Source organism: Triturus cristatus, chromosome 10 (genome assembly GCF_964204655.1).
Source record: "Triturus cristatus chromosome 10, aTriCri1.1, whole genome shotgun sequence".
Classification (NCBI taxonomy): domain Eukaryota; kingdom Metazoa; phylum Chordata; class Amphibia; order Caudata; family Salamandridae; genus Triturus; species Triturus cristatus.
In genome coordinates, this window is record NC_140593.1 from 1,190,251,168 (window position 1) to 1,190,274,242 (window position 23,075).

General features: G+C 47.5%; 1 protein-coding gene across 2 annotated transcripts in view; it reads left to right on the forward strand.

Annotated features, from left to right (window-relative positions):
* LOC146797003 (uncharacterized) overlaps positions 1 to 23,075 on the forward strand; it is a 166,144-nt gene that overhangs the window by 132,144 nt on the left and 10,925 nt on the right. For both annotated transcript variants that reach the window (XM_085629601.1, XM_085629600.1), the window contains exon 4: positions 242 to 505. In XM_085629601.1, coding sequence (XP_085485727.1) covers positions 242 to 505 — 264 coding nt within the window. The remainder of the gene's footprint in view (positions 1 to 241; positions 506 to 23,075) is intronic.

The following is a 23,075-nucleotide window of genomic DNA, read 5'->3' on the forward strand; positions in this document are numbered from 1 at the left end:
GGATTTCCAGAAGTAAGATCAAGATTAAACAAGCATTTGCAATGCAATAGATTTCACATTACTGAAAGTTTGACCTATTGGCGTTGCAAATCATAATGCGACACCAATAGCTCAAACTTTCAGTAATGCAAGATTTTTTACATTGCAAATGCTTGTTGTAATTCTGTGGTGCCATCCCACTGAAGCTCTGAGTGGTGCACTTCTGTGGGAGCTCATTCCCTTCAACATTCTTCTCTTGCAGACTCCTCCCTACCTCAGGAAGCAGGCCCTGCTGTCATCACCCCCCCTTGCTGCAGCAAAGATGTGTCCCCTCCATACAGCAGCGGCAAAGAGAAAGGGGGTGGCACTCAGCCGGTCTGCCAACCGCCCAGGCCCACAGCAGCCCACATACTGCCACCAAAGGTTCGGATCAGCTCCAGCTCCTCTGTTTGTACCAAGAGCAGCAAGAAAAGCCAGAGCAGCTACAAGTCAGCGGCGTCCCAGATCCAGGAAGTGGCAGGCGATGGTGAGTACCCCAGGCTCTCGTTCACTCCAAGTCTGTCCTTGCAAGTACAGCAGATACCTGTGTAGCGATATCTCTTACGCGTTTCTGTTTGTGTTGTTCAGTGGTAGTGTTGTTCAGGGAGGGGCTGGTCGGGCGTGCAAATATTAATATTAAAAATAAAACTAACGTGTACCAATGTCCTCTGCTCCAGACCACTTCTGAGGAACTGGATGCTACAGTGCGGGCACCAATCCTGACGCTGCTCTCATGCTGTGAGAGCAGCTCCCTGATTGGAGGAAGTAACCCCACTCGGTGCTCCCCGGCTCCCTGGAGGTCTGCACTTACTCTAACCCGGCTGTCTTAAAACAGCTGGGCTAGAAGTTTCAAATTGCACATGTCTGTCTGGCTGTCGCAAGACGACCGGCCAAAGGGACTTGCGCACTTTGAGAAGTACACAAACAGCCCACCTTCCTCCCTACTGCTGTCATTCAGCAGCAGCCCGCCACCGTCCTGACGCTCGGTTCAGGACGGGAAGATAAAAAATAAAATGACATATTTTATTTTTTATCTTTAGGGTAATTTTTTAAGCGAGGCGATGGATGCTCCTCCGATTTAACGGAGGAGCTGCCCCCAGTGTTATTGAAGGAATCACTGCTGAGCTGCTATGGAGAAAACAGGAGCAAATTCCAGTTGAACTGTGGACACTGGTTATTAGCAGTGTCTGCCAGTGTCTATTTGCCTCAGTTGGTATTTTTGCTTCCCCCAGCAGTTTCTGCTCTGGACACATATAGCTCATGTCCCAAAATCCCTGCACCAAAAGTGACTGTAGTTAGAAACCATTTGTAACTGGTCAAATGGAATTTCCACCGGGGCTAATCTTGTATGTTTCAATTTTGCCTTTGCCTGTTAATACACAACCATATTTCTTTTGAAAACAAAAAACAGCATTTTAACAGGACTGGACTAGTAGCAGCACCACCTGTGAACTTCAAAGGAGCAACACTCTTAAACTGCATCTCTGCAACACCCAATCACTATATCACTGCTTAACTGCTTCACTGCATCACTGCATTACTGCAACACCCAATCACTCTATCACTGCTTCACTGCTCCATTGCATCACTGCATTACTGCAACACCCAATCACTATATCACTGCTTCACTGCATCACTGCATTACTGCAACACCCAATCACTATATCACTGCTTCACTGCTCCACTGCATCACTGCATTACTGCAACACCCAATCACTCTATCACTGCTTAACTGCTCCATTGCATCACTGCATTACTGCAACACCCAATCACTATATCACTGCTTCACTGCAACACTGTATCACTACATTACTGCAACACCCAATCGCTATATCACTGCTTCACTGCATCACTGCATTACTGCAACACCCAATCACTCTATCACTGCTTCACTGCTCCATTGCATCACTGCATTACTGCAACACCCAATCACTATATCACTGCTTCACTGCATCACTGCATTACTGCAACACCCAATCACTATATCACTGCTTCACTGCTCCACTGCATCACTGCATTACTGCAACACCCAATCACTCTATCACTGCTTCACTGCTCCATTGCATCACTGCATTACTGCAACACCCAATCACTATATCACTGCTTCACTGCATCACTGCATTACTGCAACACCCAATCACTATATCACTGCTTCACTGCTCCACTGCATCACTGCATTACTGCAACACCCAATCACTCTATCACTGCTTCACTGCTCCATTGCATCACTGCATTACTGCAACACCCAATCACTATATCACTGCTTCACTGCATCACTGCATTACTGCAACACCCAATCACTATATCACTGCTTCACTGCTCCACTGCATCACTGCATTACTGCAACACCCAATCACTCTATCACTGCTTAACTGCTCCATTGCATCACTGCATTACTGCAACACCCAATCACTATATCACTGCTTCACTGCATCACTACATTACTGGAACACCCAATCGCTATATCACTGCTTCACTGCATCACTGCATTACTGCAACACCCAATCACTCTATCACTGCTTCACTGCTCCATTGCATCGCTGCATTACTGCAGCACCCAATCACTATGTCACTGCTTCACTGCCTCACTGCATCACTGAATTCCTGCAACACCCAGTCACTATATCACTGCTTCACTGCATCAGTGCATTACTGCAGCACCCAATCACTATATCACTGCATCACTGCATTACTGCTTCATTGTATCACTGCATTACTGCAACACCCAATCACTATATCACTGCTCCATTGCATCACTGCAACACCCAATCACTATATCACTGCTTCACTGCATCACTGCTTTACTGCAACACCCAATCACTATATCACTGCTTCACTGCATCACTGCATTACTGCAGCACCCAATCACTATGTCACTGCGTCACTGCATCACTGCATTTCTGCAACCCCCAATCACTATATCACTGCTTCACTGCATTACTGCAGCACCCAATCACTATATCACTGCATCACTGCATTACTGCAACACCCAATCACTATATCACTGCTTCACTGCTTCACTGCATCACTGCATTACTGCAACACCCAATCACTATATCACTGCTTCACTGCATCACTAAATTACTGCAACACCCAATAACTCTATCACTGCTACACTGCATCACTGCCTTACTGCAACACCCAATCACTATATCACTGCTTCACTGCATCACTGCATTACTGCAACACCCAATCACTATATCACTGCTTCACTGCTTCACTGCATCTGTAAATTCAATTCCGGAAACTAGAATGTGAGTGGTTAGAATTGTGCACGTTAAACCTCCTTGTTGTAGGGTAGAGAGCAGCTGCAGAGGGTAGGGACACAGGGGCACATTTATAATATGACCCTTAAGGATTGGTGCATCTACACTGGTAAAGATTCAGTTTAAAGCACAGAGTGTTAACCAATGCTGAGCGATTTGCAACATGAAGGAACATACAGACTAAGGGAAGGGCAACTGGTTTTATGCAATTCTGTTGCCGCAGCATTTTACACATAATTATGGATTTGCTGCATTTGCCACATAATCCGTCACCGGCTGCATAATCTGTTTCTATGTAGGCAGATTAAAACAATAAAAACCTGGCGCCACGTGTTCCTGTGCATCGGGATGACCTTTGCAAAGTTTGGCTGGTCGTCCTTCAACTATGTATTGCTGTATTTGGGTGTTAAACTGGTACTAATAACGGTGAAAATTTTCCCACACGGTGTTACAATGTGCAAAAAATGAAAAAAGAATGAAGTAATACTATCACAAAATGTGCTGTATTATGCCTCATAATTTGACTTTTCTTGCCGCATAATGTAGTAAACCTTGTCACATAATTTGGTCCTTCCCTGCCGCATAATTCCAGTGGCCCAAACTGAGGTTCTCTCAATTACTATAATAACTTCTTCTTACTTTGTCATTCAGCGTTCTTGACTCATGGAAAGCATGACAGATGTCAAGTGGACCATGTCATGCTGGAGACTCAGCTAATTCTGGCTTGTAAATAAAGCACCCTTCACATTCTGGGAGTTTCATTTTTCTTATTCTGAGTATAGGACTACATGGCCCATTGTGCAGAGCGCTGCTGGAGATGTTAATGCTGTCTCATTAGAGCACTAAAGGGGTTAGGAACACTGTCCAATCTGAAGAAAAAAGGGTGTAGCGTGTGAGTGTGTCCTTTCAGGCAGGGTAGGTGGACTTAGCAGATGTTGTGTGATACAAAACTAACAAACATAAGGCACATAAAGGCACGACAAGCGTGGGCCAATGCCAGCCTTCCAAAAAAGGAATTGTGATGAATTGACTGGCCACATGAGCATTGCCTCTTTAAAGGGCACCCAGGGAGCCCACGTGGCTGCCTTACAGATCTCTGAGATATCTCCACAAAGCCACAGGTAATGCCTCCGATCTGGTAAAGCAACTCAATGCCAAATCTAAGCTGATTGGCTAAGGAGAAGACCGGAAGTATCAACCCATGAAACAGGCTTTGGAGGGAAAAATGGTAGGTATGGATGGTTACCATGCCTCCACGAAAGACTGCACCAGGTTCAGAGGAGAAAGAATATGTAATTTACTTACTCGCCCAGTAGAGGTAATGGCCACTTGAAAAGCTGTTTACCATATCCAGAACTTGACATTTCAGGGAGGGCTGGGCTCCAAGGGAGGTGGTATTGACAGGACTCCTGTGCAGCTGAAGATGTGGTTCTCGAATACTTGAGTCCATCAGTTAGTTTTTTATGAGGCAGGTTTAGTTACAGAAAAATAACTTCTCTGGAGTGTTTCTTTCATCCTCAGTCGCTGCCAAGTACCTTTTGAAGGTCTCAGCTTGAGTGACTGCTTCAGCTGATCAAGGGAAGGAGACATAAAACTGCAAACTGGTTCAGTGGTGCACTTTGCCTCACTGATTGTGGCTTGTGAGCTGTTTTCACTCAACCAGTTTTCCAGCTTTGAAAGCGAAAGTGATGCTTGGATGTTGGGATGATAATTCTTTAGGAACCTTCACCTTCAATTATGTGGTCATACGTGTAGTTTTGTTGGTGTAATCCAAGCCCTGCTGGGCTTCACACTGTCGTGGAGGGGGAGGGGGGATATAAAATGAACGTGAGGTATCCACACATGTGTAGTAGTCGAATACATGTAATCTGTGGTCCCTTGATTTTCTATTAATTGCGTACACAAGGCGTGTTCTCTAGGGCGTAGACTAATCTGGGGTTACAGGGCAGTATGAAAGTGGAGTATTATCAGTGCCACAGGAATTATGCGGCAGGAGAGGGCCAAATTATGTGGCAGGATTGAGTAAATTATGTGGCACATTTTGTAGTAGAATTACTTCAGAAATTCGTAATTGGTAACACTGCCTAGGCATTCCTTGCAGTTCACTGGTACCAGTTTAACACACAACTATAGCAATAAGCACCAGAATGGTGACCAGTCCACCTGTGCAAAGGGACTTTCACTGCCCAGCAACACATGTTGCTGCATTTATAGTAACCTTTGAACTGTTAGAGCTGTAAACAAAATTTCCTTTTTGTTAAAACCTGCAAATTATGTGGCAAAAGATGCGGCAAATCTATAATTATGCGAAAATCTGTGACCACACAATCGCATAATTCTAGTGGCCCTGAGTATTATCATTTACCGCTGGTGGCCCGTGGCCTCAGGGAATATTTATTTTCAATCTGATAACCAAGTTACTCCCTGTGTTCTTTGATGTGTGCATAATGTGTGCCATTGGTTGCCTGTTGCAGTTGCTGTGTTCGTCTCAGCGTGAACACGTTGCTAGGCCGCAGACGCTCCGCAACAATTCCCGACACTCACACACGGTTACTGGTGTGCGCGGGTGTGGTCTCTAGAGCGACCGCCCGCCCTATAATTATACTTTCAGGCCGCACCCGGCCCGCATGGTGAATGCAGATACATTGTATAGTAGAGGCCGGGTGGCACTCCACATCCATGACATGTGACACCAGTACTTCATCCTCAGAGTTTCCTCCAGGGCATGAAAGAAAGCAGAAATGGGTGGAAGATAGAGGAGGAAAAAGATAGGAAAACAGTGACAAAGAGAGAACACAAGGATGAAAAAGAACCTGCAAAAGTGTGATAAGGAGACAAGGGGTGGCGGTAACTCTCACTAGCCCCAACATCCTGATGTGTCGATTTCTGCTTGTCAAAAACAGAGCTCATCTGCAGGGCCTGGTGAGAATTCTTAAGGGGCGAGGCGCTGCCTGCCAGCTAAATGCACTCACTGCAAGCTGGGACCTGCCAGAGAAAAACTCAGAAAGCTCGGCATGGGAGGGGCGGGGGAGGGAGGGGCGGGGGCGGGAGGGGCAGGATTGCAACTGAGCACATTCCAGCAAAGGCTGAAGTGAAGCTGTCATTGCTGAGGAAGGGAGATTGGCTGCTTCCAGCTCTGTGTCTCCTGCAGTCCACACACTGGAATCTGTTCTGCTTCTTGGCCTGTTATGATTCAGAATTCGAAATTCAAAGTTGATGCACAAATGACTTGATATAGGAGTGGAAGTCCACTTGTGTAATATTACACCACCATAGTGTAATGTTACGTGGGAGTAAATGTGTTCCTAGGGTTAAGGAGCGGGTGTTCTATTGTGGCAATACCTTGAAAACTTGGTGAACTCCCACAAACTTGTGAGTTGGTGAGGTTTCACACAACTTTCCAGGGCACAGTACAACCATGGATACAATTGGAGATGTACTCCTACCAAGGGCAGGAGTAAATCCCTTGCCAGACTGGAAATTGGCAAGTAACACTTCTTGAGTTGGTAGGGTAGGGAAAAGGGTTTCTTCTTGCAAAAAATATACCCTTGGAAAAAGGCAAACTTCACCATGTACAAAGGCACTTTAGCTAAATTTTTACACATGCCACTGTACATTGCCTCAAATGATGTATGTGTAAATGCGAATGCATGTGAGTTCCCCAAGGGACGATGCAACGGTCACAGCTTCCAGGAGTACTTTTGGAATTTTTTCAGAATTCCAATTTTTACAAAATTGTATATTCATACCGAAACGTAGATGTAAACTTAAATGGCAGATTTACAACGTTTTAATGAATGGAGCCCAAAGATTGTGGTATAAGCTGTACACATAGTTGACATCTTGTATTGCCTCTCATGGGAGGGAGGGGTAAATACCTGATATCTACAGTTCCAGGTGCCACCCCTCTGAGCTGGAGAGTACCAATTGAGGCAACCCTGGCCAGTGTGGTGATCCGCATCACTGCACTAAAATGCAAAGTCACACATTTATAGCGCCTCCTGAAGCGGTCAAGTCAGAGCGCTGTTATAATTAGCACTAAGCACTGAGCAAAGCAGCGCGTGGCCGCTTCAGCTCTGGCAGCCGCTGAGTGTGTGACTGCTGCAGGCATAGCGAGTGGCTGAGCTGTGCTCGCTAGCCCCATTCACCACGGCATTCATGTGACATGATGGCGTCACGGAGACTGCAACAATGTGTCCATGATACTGGACTACTTATGATGGGCGGGCCACCCATGCCGTGAGATGGCGGCACTTATATTTCTTAAAGTTTGGCAGCTCGCCGCTGCTCGCACCGCTATCTCCTGCATCGCCCGTATTTGCTGCCTGTATCCTCTCATAAAACGGTGCCACAAATCCGGAGCGGACCACCGCCGATTCCGTATCTATTTACTTTAGAGCATCATCACTGCTGAGCCTGCGCTGCTCACTGACTACTCTTCTCTCAGGCCGCTGTTGACGCTGCCGCGGCGGGCCGCACTGCGCTCTGCTCAGCTCTGAGCTGTATGATCCACCGCATAATCATTCTATTATGGCACGCTGTGAATCCCACAGATGCTACTGCAGCTACGTGCCGTCTAAGACGAGCGCAGTGTAGCGTGCTAGTGAATCACTTTATAGTTCAAACGTATGTACACTTGCAAACATCCAATCACACCTGCCCACCAACAGCTCCCAATCGAGAGCGATTGTAGAAACGTTTTCATTTGAGCTCTATCCTCTCTACCAAGGCCTCATTATGACGAGCCCCGGAAAGCTTCCGACCACAGGTTGGAGGCTTTCTGGGTCCTATCACGGGTTTTAGTTCAACCTCTGCATTACGATGCAGGCGGTCGAAAGTGAAATTGGCCAATCATTCCGGATGGATTACTATGGGCTCAAGGAGCCAGTCGGAGACCTGCCCATAATCCCTATGGACGGCATTTCTGCTGTAGGGATTATGATGTTGGTTTCCGACAGGCTTTCCATGTTGGGCTTTTCGACATGGAAAGTGCCATTGTCGGCTGCTAGCAGGGCCCCCTTTACCCTGCAGGCTCTGGTTGGGGGCCGAGGGGGCACCCTGTTCATCCCTGCACCATGTGGCAACCTCCCTGAGGTGTCTGCTACGCGGTGCAGAGATGAACAAGTCCTCCCATTTGTCTATGGGAGCCTGTGCTGTGGCCGGTTTACGGCTGCAGCACAAGCTTCCATAGACAAATGGGAGTATGCGACCGCACCATATGCGGTTGCATTGTAATGCTGCGGTTGGGACCGGAGGTCGGTCTGTCCCGATTCCATCGTAATATAGGCCCAAGTGTGTAGATGAAAGCTATTTTTTCACACAGAACTGTTAAATATAAAGTCTCTCTCTCACTGTGTCGTTCATATAATCGGAAGTTGCTAGTGAAATCTTTCTATGAGAAATATACATTTGGAATTACTTAATTCATACGAGCGTAAGAGTTTCACTTTTGAAAAACAAGAGCTGTTTTAATGGTTATATAACACGAAAGCAAATAGTTCTATAAAAGCAGCTTTTTGATAGTTTTCCTTATTGAAGCGAGTTTTATGTTACCAGGCTAACATTCGACGTATAATTGAATTGATATTTAAACATGGCCGAATTCCTTGTATATATGTAGACACGATCCATATTTGAGTCTGTCTTCAATGTTCATGAGAGGCAAGATCTGTCAGTGCCCCGCTGTTTTTCAAGAGGTCTCTTTGTGCAGGTCGAGGTCTATCTACAGGCCCGGACGGGCCGTAGCGGGCACCGGGCAATCCCCGGTGCGCCGCAAGGGTGGGGGCCGGTTTTGGGCCCCTGGTGGCCGTTTTTGTTACAGGGCCGTTTAGCTCGGCGGCACCCCCAAGCCCCGGGGGGCCGGCCGAGCACTTTGCCAGGGCCGGTTTTGGTTCCCAGTCCTGCCCTGTCTATCTAACGTCGCAGCCAACAAGGCAACACCCATGCACCCAGTGTCTGTTTCAGCCCTGGATGTTGTGGTTCCACAGACTGGCATCAGCTCGAGGCAGCCCAAGGCAGCAGGCATTTGTTCCAGCACTGGCAGTGATTCATAGTTAGTGAGCCAAAGACCTGCTGGAGAAAGGTGGGAGTTTTTTCTAGGGGCAGTTTTGAGTTGTCTCACCATATAGTAGTGCAGAGGGTTCACATGCCTGCAGCAAATAACGTGCACCTTGTTATCACTGAACTGTACTTTAAGTAGATAGCTCAGTGGGTCATTGCTTTTGCCACAGAGATCCTTTTGTTAATTGTGGTTCAGCCTCACCTGCGGCTGAGCTGGGGGAGGGGGTGCTGTGCTTAGACATAACTTATGAGCGTAAAAGCTCCTGCAGGAGAGTTACTTGCAGGTCCAACAGTTTTCACGCCACAATAAAAACATCAAAGTTAACCGATGATTAATGTTCCTGCTGGAGAGAGATCAGAGTTTTGTCTGGGAGCAGTTATGACTCACCGTAAAGTAGCGCAGATGGTTAAAATGCCTGCTGCACAGATCAGGGGCTTTGCACCAGCTTCAAGGTCTTCGTAGAGTTTCTCATTGCTCGAATGGGTGTCATTTCTGCTAAGTTTCTTTTGCCATGGGCTGCATTCCTTGGGCCCGATTCACAGAACTAACCTAAGACAAAATCCTAAACTTACTACCATTTTGGTATTCACAGAAGTTAGGAGTCCTAACTTTAGGACTCCTAAATGCTTTCTGTGAATACCGAAAGTCTTAAAATTAGGATTTTTCTCAGATTAGTAGCAGTATAGTTAGGACTTCTAACTTTAGGACTCCTAAATGCCTTCTTTGAATACCGAAAGTCTTAAAATTAGGATTTTTCTCAATTTACTAGTAGTAAAGTTAGGAGTCCTAACTTTAGGACTCCTAAATGCCTTCTGTGAATACCGAAAGCCTTACAATTAGGATTTTTCTCAGTTTAGTAGAAGTAAAGTTAGGAGTCCTAACTTTAGGACTCCTAAACTGAGAAAAATCCTAATTTTAAGCCTTTCGGTATTCACAGAAGGCATTTAGGAGTCCTAAAGTTAGGACTCCTAACTTCTGTGAATACCGAAGTGAGTAAGTGTCTTCTGTGAATACCAAAATGTTTAAGTGCCTTCTGTGAATACGAAAATGGTAGTAAGTTTAGGATTTTGTCTTAAGTTATTTTTGTGAATCGGGCCCCTTGACTTTGCTCGCGAGAGTGCGGGAGAAGCGGTAGGAGGAAGGCAGTCCATTAGTGCTCGGCGCAGAAGGGAAACAGGAGCTCACAGCATTGCTCTATTCTGTGTGAAGCAGAGAGGCAGCGATTGTAACAAGTACAATTATCATGGAAGTGGGCATCCTATAAACGACAACGCTAGAAGAGCGCCTCATCTCAGTGGGAATTTACCTGCTTACATCTTAGGAACAAACGTCGGAACCCATATGTTTTTTTTTTTTTTACCTTATGCATTAGCAAATGATTATGCCTGAGACTGAGTGACGGTATAATCTCCTGGTTGCGCTTGCTAATGCGATGCTTTAAAAGGTATGTTTTTAGGCTGCACTCTGTTACAGAGAACTGCAGCCACACAGTCTGTCTCTGGTTAGGGCCCTTCCATTTCTGGTGCTTTGCAACAATTTTAAGATGTTCTTAGAGGTTCTCGGTGCTTAAATGGGTGTAATTTCTGATATTTATGTGTCCTTCATCTGCAGTGCTCGATTTTGCTCGCGAGAAAGCGTCACACATAGTCATTGAGATGTCACTCATAATTACACTGAAATTATGACGATGTCACACATAGAAATCTGAAACCTTGTGAGCTATGTGGGGGGGGGGGGAGTATTGAATATACCCTCATGAGGTGGGATACTAAACGTTTTCCAGCCGGTCCATCTAGTGGTCACTCAGTGGACCTGAAGCCGTACTTTTAGTCAGTTATTGAACGCTTAGAAATGGCCGCCGCTTTGTGCCTGACTCTGCAGAAGGTGACAGGCACTGTAATCAGTATTTGAACTCAAGCGCTCACATATCAAGACCTTGCAGCTGGTGCCCTAAAGAAACGGTGTCTTTCTACCCAGGCGACTCGAGGGAGCCCCTGGGTGAAAGGATTGAAAACATGTGTAGAGGGTTCAGAGGTGGGAACTAGGTTTCAATGTTGACAAGAGGAGTCATGAATTTAGAGCTGAGGCTTGAATGAGCAGCAGATGGAAGAGAGGGCTGGAGGCCATCATACCCCACTCTGAAGCCTCTTCTACACCACCCTGAACCCTCTTCACCACAATGCAGACTCTTCTACACCACCCTGAAGCCTTTCTTTCTTCTCCCTGAGGCCTCTCCTCCACCCCAAGCATCCTCTCCTCAAACACCCTGAACTTTCTCCTCCATAGCACTGCATCCTCTTTCTCCATCACTCGGACCCCTCTCCTCCATAGTCCTGCATCATCTCCATCATCACCCTGCAGCCCCTCCCCGATCACCCTAAACCCACTCGCCCCCCACTATGAGCCTATACGCCATCACTCCGCAGCCTCTCCTCCATCACCGAACAGTTCTGTTCTTCATGCTGAGTCCTCTTCTTCCACCTCCGAGGCCTCTTCTCCGCCGACCCCAAGTCTTTCCGCCACATCCAGGCTTCTTCCTTTCCATGGTCCTGAAGCCCTCCCCTCATCCTCCCAGGAGCATCATGTTCATCGTGCTGTGCCCTCTGCTTCACACTGTACCCTAAAGCTCGTTTACCACATGCCAGAAGACCCTCTTCCCTCTCCCTTCTGTTTTTGGCAGATGATCTATCACTTCCCTGCTCTGAGGTCCCAAGCAATGAAGAGCAGGGGAGATTTGGCATGCCCATGTATTATAAGAGATAGAGTATTCTCTACTATATGTGAAGAGGATATTGCTAGTGAACATTGGGTTTTGTAACCTTTTCAATGACCTTGGACTTCAGCCCTGCTCCTGGATATGGTAAGGGGTACTTTATCCTACTAATGAAACTACACACACATCACTCAAGGTGCAATATAGCCTTATAGCCCACTGCTTAGAGCTACACCGATTGGTAAAGTCCCTGAATGAAGCTATTGGTCCGAGCTGAAGGTGAAGGCCTATAACGAGGGAGGGAGCCTTTAACAACTAGTATAGGGCGAAGCAAAAGGGCTTCTGAGGGCTTCTACTGAAGGTAGAACGTCCTAAATTAAAAAGGGAAAACTGAAAGACAAGCATTGGAATGTTGAAGTAGAAGGCCTGTACCAACCATTATTAGCCATTAAAGGCCTACTCCTGCACGGAGCCCGAGAGGATTGAAATCCCCTCGGGCTCCGTGGGCCTTTTCAACAACCCTGTAATGTTGGACCTCCGGGCCTTTAGCAGCCTTTAGAAGCCCGAAGCACTCCATTGTCTTCAACTGAGCTCCCAACATTCCCAGTGTTCCAATATCCTTCTTAAAGCCATGTGATGTGAGACGGTTAGAAAGGGTGAGGGTGCAGTCTCTCATTCATGTAACTTGCACAGGAGTGTACATGTGAGTGGGTTTAGCCGGTCTGTGCATGAGAGCAGGCGAGTCTGCTTCTGCAAGAGTCGGAATAGGCCTCGTGAATGCAGCTTGCCCTTGCAACACCCACGCTTGCAAGGATAATGTAAAAGAAGTGCAGGCTTTAATTAACGGAACGATGCACCCCAGCCGGACCCTCTCCACACCAGAGTGGGGCAATGGATTGCATCCTCCTGCCCACGCGGTAAATAATCTCCGGTGTGCTAATTAATCACAGAGCGGGGACCACTTAGCATCCATTAGTTTCTCCAGCTCCTGCTCTCAAGGGGTCGGCGAGATCATCTCACCACTCTCACTGTTGAAGAGACGACCTCTCCAGAGAGGTCCCACGGGATCCCCTGAGCACCAGGGGAGCCAAGATGGAGCTTTCAGCGATGCCTTCTCAGAGAGGATGGGAGTTCTCCTGGTGGTGTAAGGGGGAAGGATGCCTCAGTGCTTAATTAAAAAAAAAAAAGAAGTACCAGGTCACTTGTCAGGAGGACCCAACAGCATGCATTGCCAATTGCCCCTGCCAGAGTTTCTACTAAAATCCCACTCCTAAAAGTGTGACAGTGCAGACTATCCCAGACCACTAAAAGCAAAAGGAATGGCAGGTATTTGTAATTTTTTAACAAATATTAAATGATAAAATAACTGCTGTTGTGCTCATTTTAAAAGTAGCAAACAGCGCCCCCTTGTGGCTGACTGCCAAAAGAGCCAGTGTTGACTATTAAGTGCTGGTGCTGAGTACCGGAAACCACTGGCACAAATTGAGCAATGGGATGCCTGCCTAGTCATCATGGTACTCTGAGGCCAGAGGTTTCATCGCCACATCAGCTCTTGTAAGCTTTGAGTGTGTGAGGGGAGCCGAGACTGCCTGTGGGCCACTTAGGGATCCCTCCTCTGTGACCGTGGCACTGCCCAAGTGTATGGGTGCCTGCCAATCAATCGCTTCTTACATTGCATCCAGATGGTTATGTTCAATGTGGACCCAGACTTGAACTGACTTTATGTTATGTTATGTTATACCGGATTTATAGCGCGCACAGCTACTCAAAGAGTGTCCCGGAGCGAGCCCAAGAGACAGCAAGAAGGGGGAGAGAATAGAGAAAGACAACAACAAAAAACAACAAAAAACAGCTCAGTTAGCTTTTTTCTAAATTGGGTAGAGTTCTGGAGGCGGGGAGTTAATTGAATAAAATAAAATAAAAATGAAAATGTACCTTCTCCTCCGGTCCCGCGTCGTGTCTTCCCTCTCTGCTCACAGGAAGCGGAAGCAGGGAGACTCCCTCTCCTCCCCTAAGCCAATCACAACGCCGCAATGGCAGCGTTGTGATTGGCTGGGATGCTGACCATACAGGCGTCTATGGGGAGGCCGTTTTTTCCATGCAGGCTGCATGCAGCCTACATGGAGAAATCATGAGAGTGTGCATGACTGGTTTGGTCGGCCCTGGGGCTGAACAAACAATCAGCACCCACAACATTGGGCAAGCCACTCCTCCCCGACCCGCCCATCCGCTTGCCCCCAACCAAACCATTCTTCTGCTATCTCGCAGTGCGAGAAGCAGAAACATAAAATTGTATTTATACCATTTTATGTTTCTGCTTCTCGCACTGCGAGAAAGCAGTGAGGCGACGCTCCTCCGCCCACATGGAGGAGCCGCCGCTGCTTTATCAGATACCTTCCCTTTCGGAACTTTTGAGAAAAGATCACGAGGAACAAAAGAACCGGAAAGTGATGACAACACAGGCCAACGCCAGGCCTAAAGAGAATAGGTTAGGAAACACATCTCAGTCAAACTGATCACTGGCATCTGTCCTAAAACTGAGCATGCACACACAAATGTTTGCAGAAAGCATTACAGGTTTCCCATTTGGCAGCCAGATATATTTCTGTGACGAGTACCCACCTTTCAAAAACGGCAGCCAGCGCTTTAACTGTGGTGGAATGCCTTGTAACTCCTTCGAGATGGAACGATATAGAGGCATATTTACAAAGGCATTGCGCCACGGAAACATCACTTTCGATGTTCTGGTGGCGCAATGCCCAACAGCATATTTACAAAGAAGCGTGAAGCCACTTTGCATGGCTTAACGGCACTTTGTAAATATGGTATCCTTTCAGGTAGTTTTCTGCGTGAAAGGGGCATGCAATGGGTGTTGCTGTGGGCGTTGCACCGCAACACATATTGCTTTTTGACCCTGCCCCAGATTTACAAGGATGTGTAAATCTGAGGCAGCACCAAAACTAACACCGTGCAAAAGCAGACGTTAGATTGGCACAATGAGGAGAAATATTTTTATTTCTCCTTGTTTTTGCTCTTTGTATGTGTGCTGCACCCTTGCACTATGGTACAAGAGTGCCTGCTTTGTAGGAAATGATCCCTGCAACGCAGGCACCCTTGCACTACGGCGCAAGGGGGTCTGTGTTGGAGCTAGGCAGCTATTTTTAGTGCCAGCGCAAGGGTAAACACAGAGGTGTGCCATATTGTTGTAAATACGGCACATCCCTGTCTTTTTTAAATACATTTCCTTGTGAATATACCACTTGGTATGTTGTGTTAGTATGAGGTGCGAAAATCCATTTTACAGGCTACAGAAGCCAGAGAAATCAATATGTCTACAGTAAAGTAGCGGAAGGCGATGAATATACTGACAAAAAAGCCTCTTCTCCCTGTGTGTCCCTTCAGTGTAGAAGTTCAAAGTGCTGTTTCCTGCATACAATGAAGGGTATCAGCCTAAGTCCTAGAGCGAGGACTACAGGTAACTGCTTTGGAACTAATCTGGTATTTTGGAAATCTAAGATTACCTTTGTACCCTGAGTAGGAATAATATGGACGATGTTATGTAATGTATATTTATATAGCGCACAACTCACCCACTAGAGTATCCTGGCGTAGATGCAGAAGCTGTGCCAGGGTCAGGTCTTCAGTTTCTTCCAAAACTCAAGAACTGAGGTGGTGGCTCTAATGTGCCGGGGTAGGTCGTTCCAGGCTTTAGGAACGAGGTAGGAGAAGGCACGAACACCGGAACTGGCTCTGCATACGCACAGGGTGGAGGTGGGAGATCGGATATGCAGAAGGTGTCTGGTAGGTTTGTGGAAGTCTATGTGGTTGTTGAGGTACGTGGGGACTGAGTTGTGTAAGGCATTGTGTGTCTTTGTCAAGAGTGTGAAGAGTGATCGTTTGTGGGTCGGGAGCAAGTGGAGCTCTTTGAGGTGCAGGGTGATGTGAGCGCCTGGTGGGAGGGCGAGGGCGAGCCTCTGAGCTTTAGATGGTCTGGAGTCTTCTGGTCTGTTGAGCGTTGATTCCAACATAGAGGAAAGCATGGAGAGCCTGCAGTTCACTCACTCTTCCTGCTAAACTGATGTTCATAAGAGGAAGTTCTAACCAGACTATTCTAAACCATCAGAACATTTGCCATCATGGATCCAACAGGATTGTCAGTCCAGCATGGATTCATTTCCCCAACATAGGGCAGTACGCAAGCCAGCTCGTCAAAAGGTTTCTTAAACAATAGGTCAGTTTTTAAAGATGTATTGTTTCTAATGCATTAAAATATGATGGGCTTGGCTTCAACTCCTTGCTCTTGATTGTATAACTTTATTGTCTATCTTATTTCCCTGAGTCTTATTTGAAGGCTTTCCGCCCTATACGTTGTTTGTCCCACCTTGGGAGCATTTGTTCTTTACCGTGTTTTTGATTGGATGAGGTGTATCTTCCACTGCATACATTCAGGGAGCAGCTTTATTTCTTTATTTCAGCACTCCATGGGAGTGCATGTGTTTTCTTGCCCTCTCCCTGCACCCCCCTTTTTGTGTGCCTCTTCCCCCTTACTACCCACACCCCCACTCTCTCCGTGTTACTTCCCCACTCCAGCCCATGTTGTTTTGCAATCCTCACCCCACTCAGATTTGTTTATAACACCCCCACCATCCATCGCTTCCACACCCCTCTCTGGTTGATGCTTCTGGCTTGGCTCATCCCGACCCCCACATCTCCTTTGCTCTCCCACCGGTCATGCTGTTTTTTATTGAATTTCTTTTAAAACGTTTTGGAGCCCCCTTCAGCTGGAATTTGCTGCTGGGACTCTTATTCTGAAAATACGTTTTTTCATGCACCTTTTAATTATTTGTTTTTAATTGTACTGCTCCATGTGAGTCTGCTATCTGGGATTGGTTAATTAAACATCATAACACAAAACGCGGTTGCGTGATAGCACATGTAGGCATGATAGTGCTTTTTTGGCGATACATTTTGCCATTTATTGGCAATACATTTTTTTCAAATATTGCCAATGCCCAGTAGCATTGGCAATGTGTCAATTTGTCTGCTGACCACGTAGATTTGTGTAAGCTACTTTTTCGTTCAGCACTCACTCAACGTTTATGTGTTTTCTTGCTGTCTCTCTTGTGTGCTTCTTCCCCCTCACATCCCGGTCCCCTCACGCTCTCTCTGTGTTGCTCCCCTCTCCCAGTTTGCCCATTCCATCTGTCACAACTCTTGATCCTGCTCAGATTTTTTTCATTTTTAGGTCTCGGCTACAAAGTACATATGATGTCTCTTTGAGACATTTTGTTTACAGTTAGGGGGCTACAGCCCGCCCATAGGCTTACCGTTTGTTAGCTTCAGCGTCGCTCTCATATCCTTCATCTCCATTGGTCATGGCTTGCATGCGTCATGATAATTCTTGTGTTTGGCCCTCCCGTAGAGCATGGACCATGTCCATCCACTGCTCCTGTTTTTGGAGCTACTTTTTTTATTTTTGTTAAAGCACTCCATATGAGTGATCATGTTTTCAGTCACTCCTTTCATCTCCCACCTGCCCGCCACTTGTACTGCTTCTTTTCTCCTCCCACATGCCCCCCATCCCTGTTTTTTTTTTTTCTCCCAACCTCTCCCCTTTCTGTTTCTTCTTTAACAACTCCCCTCCCTCCTTCCTCACTCGTGTTCGGCTTTTTCCCTGTCCATCTCCTTTCACCCAAGTCCTTAAAACGATTCATCCTCCCAACTTAGGTCGATGCAAGAAAAAATACCAAGATAAAGTGGACCCCTGGTCACTGGTTCAACCTGCCTTGCTGTCAGTGTATCTACTCTCTTCTTTGATGCCTACTGCAGCCCCACTGACTGTCTGCAGCCCCTGATGTCAGGCAGGATACCTATCCTGGAGTGGTGAATTAAAAAATAAAAGTGAGCGCCCCAAAAGCACCTTACTGGCAAAGGAGCGGCCTACTAGCCAACTCCAGCTACCAAGCCATGTAAAAAAGGAAGCATTGACATTAAAATGAAAAAAAATGGATGGGAGGGTTGGGGTGAAGCAGCAACAGAGGAGTGGGGAGATGTTGCAGCAACTAGGTGGAGAGTGTCAAGCAACACAGGAACAGGTGGGGGAACACTGCGGGAGCTGGGTCAAAGAGGGATAGAAAATAAAACAAGCATTGGCAAAGTCAATAATTCTCGGGAATGCCAGAGCTAGTGGCGTTGTCAATGTGAATGTCTTTTAACCATGTTGCGTAGCAGCACATCTCTGTTCAGCATGGCTGAAAGTCATGGAAAAAAGCGCTATGACGTGGGCAACACTGACCATGTCATTGTGCTTTTTTGTGTGGCAGGAGGGATGGGACAAAGAACACAATGTGGGGGAGCGAAGAGACAGTGCAGGCGCTATGTAGCCGAGAACTTAAATAAATGTGTCCTTCTGTAATGTAACTGTAGCTCATGTAAAGCACTCCAATACCTTCAGGTTGAGTTTGCGCTACAGAAAACTGCGAAAAAAGAAAATGTGGAGCTCCTCACCGTGCCTGCTGGGCATGGTCGTAGACGGAGATGGACAGCGGAAAGGAGATGTGCCCGTTTGAGGTCAGTAACGTCTCCACCAGTAAGGGTCTGGCCTAGATAGTGCCGCAGTGCATGGGCTCATGTATACCTGCAGTGAATGGGCTCATATGCCGGAGGATGCATGGGCTCATGTGACACGCAGATGCCTTAGCTGTTGCAGGCCTGCAGATGTTTGAGCTCATGGATGCCAGAGTATTTACAAGCTCATGGAGCTTGGGCTCATGAGACGTGCAGATGCCTGGGCTCTTGCAGACCTGAACATGCATGGGCTCATGGAGGCCTGAGGATTTACAGGCTCATGGAGAACAGCAATGCATGGGCTCATGAGACGTGCAGATGCCTGGGCTCTTGCAGGCCTGAACATGCATGGGCTCATGGAGGCCTGAGGATTTACAGGCTCATGGAGATCAGCAATGCATGGGCTCATGAGACGTGCAGATGCCTGGGCTCTTGCAGGCCTGAACATGCATGGGCTCATGGAGGCCTGAGGATTTACAGGCTCATGGAGATCAGCAATGCATGGGCTCATGGAGGTCTGAGGATACACGAGGTCAAAGAGATCAGCAATGCACGGGCTCATGAGACGTGCAGATGCCTGGGCTCTTGCAGGCCTGAACATGCATGGGCTCATGGAGGCCTGAGGATTTACAGGCTCATGGAGAACAGCAATGCTTGGGCTCATGAGACGTGCAGATGCCTGGGCTCTTGCAGACCTGAACATGCATGGGCTCATGGAGGTCTGACGATACACGAGATCAAAGAGATCAGCAATGCATGGGCTCATGTGACGTTCAGATGCCAGGGCTCTTGCAGACCTGAACATGCATTTCCAGAAGGGCGACTGTTAGTTTAAGCTGCAAATGATGCCATTCATGCAAGGGGTAAGCAAAAGTTGCATGTACTTGGGGCAGGGAAGGTGGCCCCATGTATGGCAGTGGGATGGCTTTGAATGGTCCAGAGTAGCAATATCAGTGTGTATGGACAGAGCTAAGGAGAGCTTTGTATGGCCCAGAGACAGTGGTATGTTCGTAGCAGTGTCAGAGAGAACACTATATGTAAAATATCAGACTCCGTGGACACGGCAAAGATCAGATATGGAAGTGCATGGATAGGAGCAGCAGGCATTGTGCCTGTGCTAGACCGGGGTGAGTGCATAGCCTGGCACAGATGATAACTGCGAGGGACCAGCGATGCTGCTCATGTACAGGGTGGCACATGTTTGAGGCCAAGGAAAGATAAGCACTGTATGATAATGTTATAGTATGTATATAGTGCTTGGTACCCCTGACGAGGCGCTGATGCATGTTATGGCAGTTAGCACGCTACTGCGGAAACCAAGGTTAGTGTTTAATCCAGTGGTTATTGTTGGTTATTGGGATGAGTCTTGTGCTACTAGGAAATTGTTCCAAGCATTTCCTTCATTTTCCTTGGGGTGGATTAAGTTGAAAGGAGTGAGGTGTGGTCAGTAGTGTGAGTTTGTGCAAATGTAAATTGTGATGTGCCGATAGGCTAGGGGGGCTTAGATATTCTTTGATTGCAAATAATGCTTACAGAGAAGCAGAATTTGGAAGCTATGTGGAGAAATATGGCCTGTTTGCAGAAATATGCTATAAAGGAAAATGGACAGGCATGTGACAGAATAGGGACAGTAAGTCATGCAAAAGATGGAGTGTAAGGAGAGGGTCATCCCATAGAAAGGAAGGGGAGCAGGCCTTAATTTGAGCCTGTGGCTTCTCAACACCGCCACTTATGACAGTCTGCTGCATGGTGGAGCTCTTGGTCCCATTTGGAGACGAGCATACCAACAGTTGTTTATTAATTGAATGCACTTTAAAAATGACTAATACCTGCCGCCAAAGCTATTCTAATAGCTTTGGGGGTCTGGAATAGTACATATTGTCACACTTGTAGGTGTGTGATGGTTAGTAGTTGTGTTGTACCTGTTATTGGCAGCACTGACAGCGGCAATGGGCGGTGCAAGCGGAAGTGGCCTCCTGAAGACGGCCCTGGCACTTATGTTTTCCAAATTAAGCACTGAAGGGGAGAGAGCAGTCAGTAAATGTATTTTAAGGTGAATTACCATGCAGGGTTTTAGGGATATAGTGGGGGAAGGGTCTTTGAGGCAGTTTGCTATTTGAGATTGTAGAAACTGTTGAAAGAAGGGGTGATGGTTGTCACCTGTGGGAAGGTGCTGTCGTCGCATCTTTGGTTGTTCAGTTTGGTCAGTGATGGTGTTGAGCAGTTTATTCTTTGATAGCTTATATTACCATTATGCATGTCGGAAGGAAGCCTTGTGCAAGTCCCAGGACATTGAAATTCCAAAGATGAATCCACATGCTTCTGGTCAACCAAAGGATTAGGAATGGGGATGGAGTGAGACTGGGAACCCGGGGGTGTTTGATGGATCCTGTAGGAGGTCTCTTGCAAAACCCCCTCTGGTGCCTTCACCTTCTCTTTTTCTTCCAAGAATGTTAGATTGCCCACAGTTACCAAGAAAAAGAGCCCCCTGTGTGGTGAATGAAACCCCTGAGGCTTGCTTTAGCTGCCTCCCGGAGTGGTGAATGAAACCCCTGAGGTTTGCTTTAGCTGCCTCCAGGACTGGTGAATGAAACCCCTGAGGAATGCTTTAGCTGTCTCCTGGAGTGGTGAATGAAACCCCTGAGGCGTGCTTTAGCTGCCTCCCGGAGTGGTGAATGAAATCCCTGAGGCTTGTTTATCTGTCTCCCAGAGTGGTGAATGAAGCCCCTGAGGCCTGCTTTAGCTGTCTCCCGGAGTGGTGAATGAAACCCCTGAGGCTTGCTTTAGCTGCCTCCCGGAGTGGTGAATGAAACCCCTGAGGCTTGCTTTAGCTGCCTCCCGGAGTGGTGAATGAAACCCCTGAGGCTTGTTTATCTGTCTCCCAGACTGGTGAATGAAGCCACTGAGGCCTGCTTTAGCTGTCTCCCGGAGTGGTGAATGAAACCCCTGAGGCTTGCTTTAACTGCCTCCCGGAGTGGTGAATGAAACCCCTGAGGCTTGCTTTAGCTGCCTCCCGGAGTGGTGAATGAAACCCCTGAGGCTTGTTTATCTGTCTCCCAGAGTGGTGAATGAAGCCCCTGAGGCCTGCTTTAGCTGTCTCCCGGAGTGGTGAATGAAACCCCTGAGGCCTGCTTTAGCTGCCTCCCGGAGTGGTGAACGAAACCCCTGAGGCTTTTTTAGCTGTCTCCCGGAGTGGTAAATGAAACCCCTGAGGCTTGCTTTAGCTGCCTCCCGGAGTGGTGAATGAAACCCCTGAGGCTTGTTTAGCTGTCTCCCAGAGTGGTGAATGAAGCCCCTGAGGCTTGCTTTAGTTGCCTCCCAGAGTGGTGAATGAAACCCCTGAGGCTTGTTTAGCTGCCTCCCGGAGTGGTGAATGAAGCCCCTGAGGCCTGCTTTAGTTGCCTCCCAGAGTGGTGAATGAAACCCCTGAGGCTTGCTTTAGCTGCCTCCCAGTGTGCAATGAAACCCCTGAGGCTTGCTTTAGCTGCCTCCCGGAGTGGTGAACGAAACCCCTGAGGCTTTTTTAGCTGTCTCCCGGAGTGGTGAATGAAACCCCTGAGGCTTGTTTAGCTGCCTCCCGGAGTGGTGAATGAAGCCCCTGAGGCCTGCTTTAGTTGCCTCCCAGAGTGGTGAATGAAACCCCTGAGGCTTGCTTTAGCTGCCTCCCAGTGTGCAATGAAACCCCTGAGGCTTGCTTTAGCTGCCTCCCGGAGTGGTGAACGAAACCCCTGAGGCTTTTTTAGCTGTCTCCCGGAGTGGTGAATGAAACCCCTGAGGCTTGCTTTAGCTGTCTCCCAGAGTGGTGAATGAAACCCCTGAGGCTTGTTTATCTGTCTCCCAGAGTGGTGAATGAAGCCCCTGAGGCCTGCTTTAACTGCCTCCCCGTGTGGTGAATGGAACCCCTGAGGCTTGCTCTAGCTGCCTCCCGGAGTGGAATGAAACCCCTGAGGCTTGCTTTAGCTGCCTCCCGGAGTGGTGAATGAAACCCCTGAGGCTTGTTTAGCTGTCTCCCGGAGTAGTGAAGCTGTGAAGGGGCATTGGCTGTTTTCCTTTCTAAGTGGAGCTCTCAGGCTTGTGCTCCTCAGCAGATGGGGGAGGCCATGGGGTAATGGGGGGCTTTCCAAAGAGTCTGACGTTTCAAAGAAGAGTTTGTCATGTCAGTATCTTGCCTAACATTTGACCCACTCTTCTCTAGCCAGCTGGACTTTTAAAGGTAGTGGTCTTTCAAGAAAACTACAATTTCCCTGGCAGGCAGTGCATCTGGGATTTCTTAGAACAACTGGGATGATTCCATATTCTCATCCAGCGCTATCTGGAATCAAGGAGCTGTCCGCGCTACATGCTCTGAGAACTGATGCTAACATTTCATGTCTTTTTCTCTCTTCCCACCTCCTCCCTTGTCTCCTGGTCCTCTCCCTTTGTGCCATCTCACCATGTCTTTCTTTTCTTG